General features: G+C 41.8%; 1 protein-coding gene across 3 annotated transcripts in view; it reads right to left on the minus strand.

Annotated features, from left to right (window-relative positions):
* Positions 1-8,143, minus strand: part of rtkna (rhotekin a) — a 54,346-nt gene extending 46,203 nt beyond the window's left edge. Inside the window, exon 1 of one of the 3 annotated variants that reach the window (XM_005922618.3) lies at positions 6,519-8,143. In XM_005922618.3, the coding sequence (XP_005922680.1) occupies positions 6,519-6,629 (111 nt within the window). In that variant the 5' untranslated portion in view covers positions 6,630-8,143. The remainder of the gene's footprint in view (positions 1-6,518) is intronic. The other 2 variants (XM_005922619.3, XM_014333670.2) reach the window with 2 other exon arrangements.
* Positions 8,144-9,171: the final 1,028 nt, after the last annotated feature.

Raw genomic sequence — 9,171 nt, forward strand, 5'->3', positions numbered from 1 at the left:
TTCTATTTCAAGCACAGCATGTTTGTCAGAGAATGGCATTTTTCTTCATGGAGACAAAGCCGCTCATGTTTCTAAGCCCTCAGTAATAAAAGGGGCTGACGACAAGTGCCTCGGACTGTAAATGATACCGCACGTTGGAATTTGGGTGTGCATGTGTGCCTTTTTGTCAATGTTTAACAAAGCTGTACTCAGTGGGGGTCTTGTGTTAGAAGGAAGAAGATACTTCTAACATAAGACAGTCAAATGATGTTGTGCAGTGTGTTTGAGCTTTGCTGAACAGGTTGGGTGAATAATAAAACTTTTTTTTTTTAATTTAAAAAACAGAGACTAAAGGAACATAAACCAAATCGTCTGTGGCTGTCCAGAAGTAAAGAATCTGGATCAGTAAAGTGGGTTAGCCCTGAAGTATGTATCAAAATGGACCCATTTCCCTGTTTCATCAGGGGATCTGAGCCCGAAAGCAGTGGAGTGGCCCACATAATATGGCTCTTGGGAGAAAGAAGGTGTTAGGAATGATAGAATTAGAAGAACAAGGACTGGCAAACGGATACAGAACAAAGGGTTTACCTGCTCTACATTCCATTAAATTTACCATTTCTGTCATACAATCCAGAGGAAATCACACAGCGCTGTTCTACTACCTTATTCAGAGCCTATTCTAGTTCATTTCATATTTCTTTAATGCCATGTCGCAGCCATTCATACTGTATACGTGAGCTTAGTTCACAACAACGGACGAACACAAATCCTTCCATTGTAACATTACCCTCTTTCCCAATATTACGAGAGGATGGAGACAAGAAGGGACTTGTATGGCAACAGGTCTGGGTTACTCTGACTCAAAAGCTTTATCCACCTCACTAACTGAGGTAGTAACTGAGTGAGACAGCTCTGATGATGCATGGAGGAAGTTTCCCATCTGGGAGAGTGGCAAAGTATCCAGTGATTAAGCCTCCAATACTTAGCTCTCTGTCTGGCTGTTAACCGAATCACTGCCAGTGACAGCCTTACACAGGACAGCGTATGCTGGGTGAACAAAGGAGAATATGCAATGGACCTTACTCAGAGAGACACTGGTGCTTAGTCACTGTCTGTATGTGTGTGTCTGTGTATGCGTATGAGGCAGGGGATGACCGAATGATCACATGAATGATTAACAGCAAGTTTAAAACATAAGCTTTCATTCATAATACTTGTTGGTACGGTAGGCAGGGACTTCACAATGTACAGCATGTGTGAATTAGATACTGGCTGTAAGTGTGACTCACTTCCTCTATGTGCCTATATGTATATTTTACACGCCTGTTCTGCTATCGGTCTTGTCACCTTGTTCACAACAAAACCCTTTAATGTGCAAAAGCGCATATCAGTGTTTGGGTGGGGTTTACTTGCAACATAAGAAGCAGCAGACCCTCAGCTGTTAAACTGCACCCTGACACCAGCTGCCAAATAGAGACACTAACCACACAGCAAGACAAGAACACTTATGTCCTTTCACAAAGGCAGCCTAACTTTCCATTCACAGCAGCAAGAAGCTGGAAGTAGATCACTGAACTAGAATACTGTAACAAAGCCACAATAGAGGGTAAGAAAGTAGTGCGCTAACACTGATTGCCTAAAAATGAAAAGTCCCCACAATAACCCTGAAATGTAGTTTTATCTTTTACCATCATGAGACTAACCATCTCTGCAACCCAAGCATTAAAAGTTTTATCCACCCAATGGGCCTTATAGATAAGATAAGGCTGTGAGGAAAGTGCTGCCAGCACACAAGGACATTCTGTATCTCTGAGTCTAATGATGCGTGCATGTTTGTGGGTCACAGAAACCCCAACAAACAGGTGTACTGTACATTTTGTTTTATATGTAACACAATATTTTTCCCCTTGGCAAATGTAAAGACTCACAGCAATGATGAAATTCAAACAACTGAGTCAGTGTTGCAATGGCAATTTAGTTTATATTATACTGTCAATACAAGAGCTTAAGGGCTTTTGTAGACACACCTAGACTACGAGGTGACTGTCAGCTGTTTCTTTGAATAGCTCACTCACTGAGTAAATGAATAAATTAGACTCAAATCACTATTAAGACATTAAGAATTGTTGATGTGAGTTTTCATGCCAAACAACAGATCGTTGTGTTAAATAATAAACTACAGCATAACCTTGCCTTGCTGCATGAAAATAATAGAAATTGGCGCGTGGGTTGAGTTCAACAGTGAAAGAAGTTCGAATCTATTTAATACTTTATTTGAAGAATAAAGCTTTGTTCTCACTATCACCAAACACATTAGGCAAACAGTCCAGCCATTACCACGGGGAACAATGGCTGGCCATTGGTTGAATTTTACCCGAGGCTCGACGAAACCGAGATTAAACAATTTTAATTTGTGCGAGCTCACAGACGCTGCGTGGGAAAAGTCCTCCGCAATGACGTCGCCATTAAAAAAAAGAAAAGAAAAGTTAAACATTTACTGGTTAAAACATCAAACCCAGAAAGTCTCCCAGCAGACAGCTCCAGTGGCGAAGCTTTGTTTAAGAAGAGAGGTTTCACAATGGCTAAACTTTTCCCTGGCATCTCTCCTGTACCCCTGCAGTGTTAAAAATGCGAGAAAGCCCTGAGGGTACACATGTGAAACACACACGCGCACATATCTCTATGTAGGGCAGTCTTCAAGCAGTTATTCAAGAATTCAGGAAAGCGGAGTGCATCCAGTCTTCAGAAAGCTCAGGCCTCTGAGTCCCTTCCCAGGCATTTCACGCCCCAGAACAGTGTTTAGTTTTTGGCTACAGTGCAGCGCAATAAGCCAATTGTTTTTTTGTTTTGTTTTGGTACACAGGCCTGCCTTGAATGTGAGACTTTCAGCATTCCTTCAAAGTGAGTCTTCACTCAGCGGGTGCACGGCTTGGGGTGCTTTGTCTTTGTTGGCAAAAAGTGTTTTTCCCGACAACATCTACGCGACCTCTCTCCCTTCGTGTGTGCTCTCAGGCAGATATATGCTTACATAAAGAGGTCACAGTTTTCTGCCAGGCCACATGAAACACCAGAAGCGGCACTTGGAGGCCGCTGCCTCTGTGAACTATAAAACACACGTTTAAACATCTGGAGAAAACATACTGGTTTGTAACTCCAAAGTAGATCAAATATTACCAAGGTGCAACAGTTTCGACTGATAAAAGGTCATAAATGAGTAAAAACAAAACAAAGCAAATAAACCTTTCTCTAGCTGACTAACGTGTTCTTTTTATGGCCAAATGATAAGCAAAGACAGTTAGTATCCAAAATTTCACTAAAGCCACAACTATGTTCACTTTGGATACTTCCTTTAGAGAGCCTGTGGCTACACAGGGTGGAGGAGAGCATGACACCAAAGCCAACCACAACCCAAAACTGTTAAAGCTTTTTCCCAACAGAAATGGCACACTCCCAGACCTTGCCATACACTGTTGCAGGCTGAGAAAAGAGTGTGGGTGGATGGGCGCGCCATCGCGTATACCTAACCACTTCCTGGCCCTTTATAGCTGGTATTAGCCACAGCGCTGTGGACCAGTGTGGTCCATCCTTGAATTAAACATGGCACGACGGCAGAGCAATGAAATAGTGGACATTCCACCACCACCTCCATAATAACTGCACTATCCCAATCTCCCACCGCATGCCTGGCTGGCTTCAGCTGAAAGAACAGAGCTGGTGAGGATGGAGACAGTGTGTGTGTTTTTGTGTGTGTATAGACTGTGTACAGATACACTGGTGGCCTTGTGGATCAGAGTGAGAAAGCAGATGTGCTCTTCGCTCCCACTGAGCAGGCAGTCAAAGGATCGACGAGACGGCTGCAGTGTGGACATCTGTACAAATCACTTGTTCGCTTTCTCACTCTTCCAGCTTGTGGCCATATCACCCTGTCAATTTGTGATACAAAAACAGCAGAATGCCTCGGCTCTATGCCGCAGAAGACGCAGAGAGAGAACACTGCAAGACAGCCAGCCAGGACCTTTATGTTTCGATAATGTAGAGACACTCGAATTACATTCAAGCAGCATAAAAAAAGCTTGCCGTGGATGTAATATATCTAAATGTCGAGCAGAGCCTGGCAATATTTTAAACATTTGAATATTTTATTTGCATAACTGATTGCACTACTTAAACAATTTATGGAAATCACCAACGTCTGCCACTGGATTTTTTTAATGCCATTTAAAGGATAAAAAATATGCAATGCAAATTCATAATTGCACTCCTGTATATCTGATGGAATATAAGGGCCTGGATTTGATAAATGGTGTGTGCGTTTCATTTGTTGATAACATTTCACTGACTTAGAAAAATTCGACACAGGCCACCTTCGCTCGCACACATTTACATAAGAGAATCAAGTGCTGGCACATTCGCACAAACGTGATACTCCCTGGCACTGTGAAAACAGGGTGCTTTCACAGCGCTTCATTGAAATGCTGCAGATTGGTTCCACGGTGGCACAGAGAGAGCCCCGTAACACAGGGAGCCAGAGGAAGGTCCCAAGTTCCTGAAAGAGGATCATTAGCATTGGCAACAAAGGCAGAGACACAAATTACTCTTGTATGAGAACCAGTGGAAAGCAGATTACAGAGTTAAGGAAGTGATCATTGTTGTCGTTGTGAAAAGAAAGGAAGTCTTTACCCTGATAAATAACTAATACAGAGACCGGGGGGAAGTAATGAGAATTAGAGGTGGAATATTTATGAAGCTAGCTTTGAGGCTGGTGTTGCTAGTCATTTCTTATCAGTACTTCAACTGTTTTTGGTTTAATTTCCCAAAAGAATAGACAAAACAGTACAAAAATAGGTAAACACTAACCTTCACTAAAGCCCACTGGCTAAATTAATGATTACTATGTAATAAGGTTAATAACTCCTGCTCTGCACACTAAAAAGACTGTGCTATTTCCTCATCCCTCTTATAACAGTGCCTTTGAGAATGTTTGTTTATGCAATTTGTAAGCTCCTTTTTTTATTTAATGTCTGATCTTCAGCTCGCACCACCTGATAGAAACCAGACAAGACATGAGATCATCCCCTCCTGTCTGTGAAGCTGTACAGACTTAACCACATTAACACCGCTGCACATCTAGTGAGTGTAACTGGCCTGTGCGGGCCTGTGTGCCAGATATGATATATACAGGCTCCTCAGACGCCGGATCCGAGTAAATCTGACTGTGGATCAATACGATGGAGTGTGCCTCACCTCCCAGGGGTTAGTAGTGTTTTCTTGTGACATGAATTATAAACAACAGGTGAACATACAGTTGCCTGACAATTTTTATGCCTGCACACGGTTATAAAGCAAGTGAGATTCAGGGATGTAGGAGAGAGCAAATCAATACCCTGCCTTGATCGTTTGCTATATTGCACCATTAACATTCCTTATGTATCCTCTTACATCTGGGCCTCCCCATCTCTTTGCTCACACACACTGTTTCACACGTACACATCCCCTTGTCTTACTCCTGTCTGGCAAAACAAAATCCCAATCATCAGCTTCCAGAACTGCAGACACATCTCATATGTGAGCGTACTTTTAATTTAACAGATCCAAAAACAACAAGGATGTGCTTTTGACTAAAAGCAGTTTAAAATTAACATGCAATCTAATGAGGGCTCACAGGCAAGTGTGCATGTCTGGAAGGGAGTGCAAAGAGAGGTGCACAGAGGCAAGACTTCCACCCAAACACTATTAAAGTGGATCGTGAGTAAAAATAATTAGAGGTAAGTTTGGAAGTCACTTCTAAGCCTGCCTGCTTTACTGACAAACAGTGGCTAATATGAAGCAGATGCTGACATGGGCGATTTGTAAGCAGGAAGAGGGAAAACATGCAGGAAGAATTGCAGTTCTAATCCAGTGACAAACAGCTGAGGGGGGAAAACACAGGACTACAGCTTTGACCTAGTTCCCAACTTATTGTTGAGGATGTATTGCCCAGCAGTCAAAAGTGAAACATTTAAAAAGAATTAAAAGTGAGTTGCTTTGAGAAAGTTTGCAGATAAAATGTCAGAGAGATGTGTAATGATTTAATAATGTAATACATTTAATGAAAGAAAAAGAAAAGCATCTGAAGGTTCAAGCATCATAACCAAAACTACACAATACAAGGCTGAACCTCTCGGGGATATTAAAGCCAACCTCACTGGGGAAGTTACCATAGAGACACGTTAAAGTCTCTGCGGGTACATTATTAGTTTTTATTTAGAGTCGGGTAAAGCGGTTTGGAAATGCTGCAATTAGACGTTTAATTTGAAGACGTGAGCGCAGCAGCAGCAGCAGCTCTCCTGTGCAATTTAATTAAGTTTTTTTGTGTGTGTGCCGAGCAAAGCAGGCTACACTCTCGCATTCGGAGCAAGATTAAAAGTCTACCAGATATTTTGGTTTGTAGAGGGAGTGAGATCAGTCGAAGTTGTAAACAGAGCATTTCTCTTCTCTCTCTGTGTGTGTATGTGTGTTTGAGACGGCTGCGATAAGAGAATCGGAGAATCAGAGTCTACCTGGGATGTGTCCAGGAAAACGCTCTTTCTGAACTTCCCCCGCCGTATCTCCATTTCAAGGGCAGAGCCGCGAGCAACGGTGGCTCTCGCTGTTTGATTTCGGCAAAACATCGTTTCTGCTTTCTGGCAACTTCAGTCAGGGCAAGCCCCGTGTGGAGCGTTTTAGTTCAACTTGAATGGAGCGCAAAGCGTAAGAAGCCGCTTCGAAAACTGCCGAACAACCAAAGCGCACAAGAACCAGGTTGGCATAAAAAACAAAAAAGCCCACAAAAATTTAAGCAACCAACCCAAAACACCGGCGCTCCTTCTGATGTGAGAGGCTGAAGCAGGTCTTCTGGCAGGAAAAGAGCGACTGAAGGGCCTTCCTTGTCAGCAGTTTCCCAGTTTTCACAGCACTGTCCCGAGTGCGTCCAGCAGTGACACAGTGACACCCCATGTGGTACAGCTGACTGAGACCTAACTTTGCCCTGCTCTGCATCCAGAGACCTCTACTGGTGATGAATGGCAGAGACTCACTATTGCACTTCGAAAACCCTGTTGCAGGCCCACTTTTTTTCTTTTTCCTTTCTTTTTCCTTTTTCACTGAAGCGATTACTTGGAAACTCTTTCACAACACAAACTATTTAAGCATTTTGGTGTAGTATGCACCATGAAATAAATTACATATAAGCAAATAAATAAATAAGAAGGGAAAAAAGTCCAATTAGCCTTTATTTTGAGAGCTTTTCCAGTGTTTCCTAGGCATTGTTGTCAAAGTGTAACACATTGCTATTCTTAATCCCATTTCCATATATATTTTAATAAGCTAAAGTTTCTCAGTTGTATTAATTGCTCGTGTTCACATCACTGGGATGACAATGAAAATCGGTTTTATCGGCAGCTTTAGCTGCCAGCTGAAGGCTTTCGTAGCCACTCATAAAAGGAGGCTATAAGGATCTTTTTAAACATAATGTTTATAACAGTCATTATGTGCTCCTCTGGAATTCTCTTTTCCCTAATATCAATAATGTAGCCACTTTACGGGGCTGTAAAGATAGGGGTATGGACTTTACTTTCATGGTAAGACGTTTTATTTATGAGCATCTGCAACAGAGCATGACGACCCAGCAAGAACGTGAATCAGAATTTGTGACTGTGCTGGAGCTTCTGGGTCAGAAGGTAATCGAGGCTCTTTCTCGTTGACACCGAGGTCACGTCCACGAAAAGAGACAGAGGCCTTCATCCAGTTCAAAAGCATAAGAAAATAAGAAAATAAATCAGATACGCATGCCTTGAAGTTACTGTATGAACCGGTTGCCTTTGTTGCAGGTCATCAGCACAAATGTCTGATACTTTGCACGTCTTGTCTGAATGCTTCAAATTCAAAAAACCCTTTTCTAGATCTGCTTTCTTTGATAAATTGAGCAATTCACTTGTGATATTTCAACTATTCAAGGCAAAAGAGAAGTCTGGGCTTTGTCAGTTATCCATCCATTTACTGCAATCCCATATTTCAAATACTCCTTTATGCAAAAAAGACACACAAAAGTTAAAAAGCCTAGGCTGGAAATCAGTTCAGCAAAATAAAGTCTTAGACAGGAATCAGTGTGAGTCAATGCTGGCTGTAATGATCTTATTATTTATTTTAAGTACTTTCATATATAATATGTAATTACCTTGGTATCATATATTGCTGTTTTTTAAAATTATTATTTGTTTTGTTGACTTCTGTCTGAATTATAAACAGCTGTCTGTGTGCCAATATTTAAATATTAATTTTGTGATTGTTTGCTGGCACTTCTTTGTATGTAAATATGTAAATAGCGCTGCTTTTCAAATTCTCTGTCGCAGCCACTTTACTCAGGTTGGTACGCAGCCCTCACCGACACTTTAAATCTGTGATTTAGCACATAGAGCTGAGTTTTACCAGTTCTGCTTAATAGTGCAAATTTATATTTAACTGTGTCAACAAACATTTTGTTGCGTTTGGTGTTAATGGTGTTTGTGCCACTATTTTCAAGATGTAATGTTGACTGCAGTGAATGTTTGGCGCTCTATCTTTGTGGAAAAAGGAAAAGGGGTTAGCACAGCTCCCATTTCTCTAAAAATCCCCCAAAGTCTCTTATCTAAAAGCAGGTTGTTTGTTGATGTTGGGAGCTTGGGTAAATAGCTAAAGGCACTGTAACTCATGCAGCAATGCGATCTCACTTGGATGTCTGTCTGTTTCCTAGAAGGATCTATGTGAAATGCAGATTATGTTTACATGCCTCATGTAGTTCTGGTCAGTAGGGGGTAGACAGTCACAGAGGGGAGCGGTGCTTTCCCAAGCAAGGTCTGACCCCCTTTCAACTCCTCACTGGGCTCCACTGAGCCCTTTGGGCAGCTCAGTTTGCTGCAGAGTCAGGCAAGCAATGGGCTTATGTGCAAGCCTCGCCGTGGCAGATTTTAGACCCATCTGTGGGGAAAAGATATGTCTGGTTTATCACCCCTCATTTATAGTGCATATTCTATTTGTAAATCCCACAAACTACATTTTCTCCTGTTACCGTCCCTCTTTCTTCTCCTGTTCTCTCTCTTTTGCCCCCGCACATGCACACAAAACAGCAAAAAAAAAGAAAAGAAAAAGAAAACAAAAAGACTGCTGCAGTGAGAATCAAATACAGCAGTAAACACT

Source organism: Haplochromis burtoni, unplaced genomic scaffold (assembly GCF_018398535.1).
Source record: "Haplochromis burtoni strain Fernald_Lab_line unplaced genomic scaffold, NCSU_Asbu1 Contig_62, whole genome shotgun sequence".
Lineage (NCBI taxonomy): Eukaryota > Metazoa > Chordata > Actinopteri > Cichliformes > Cichlidae > Haplochromis > Haplochromis burtoni.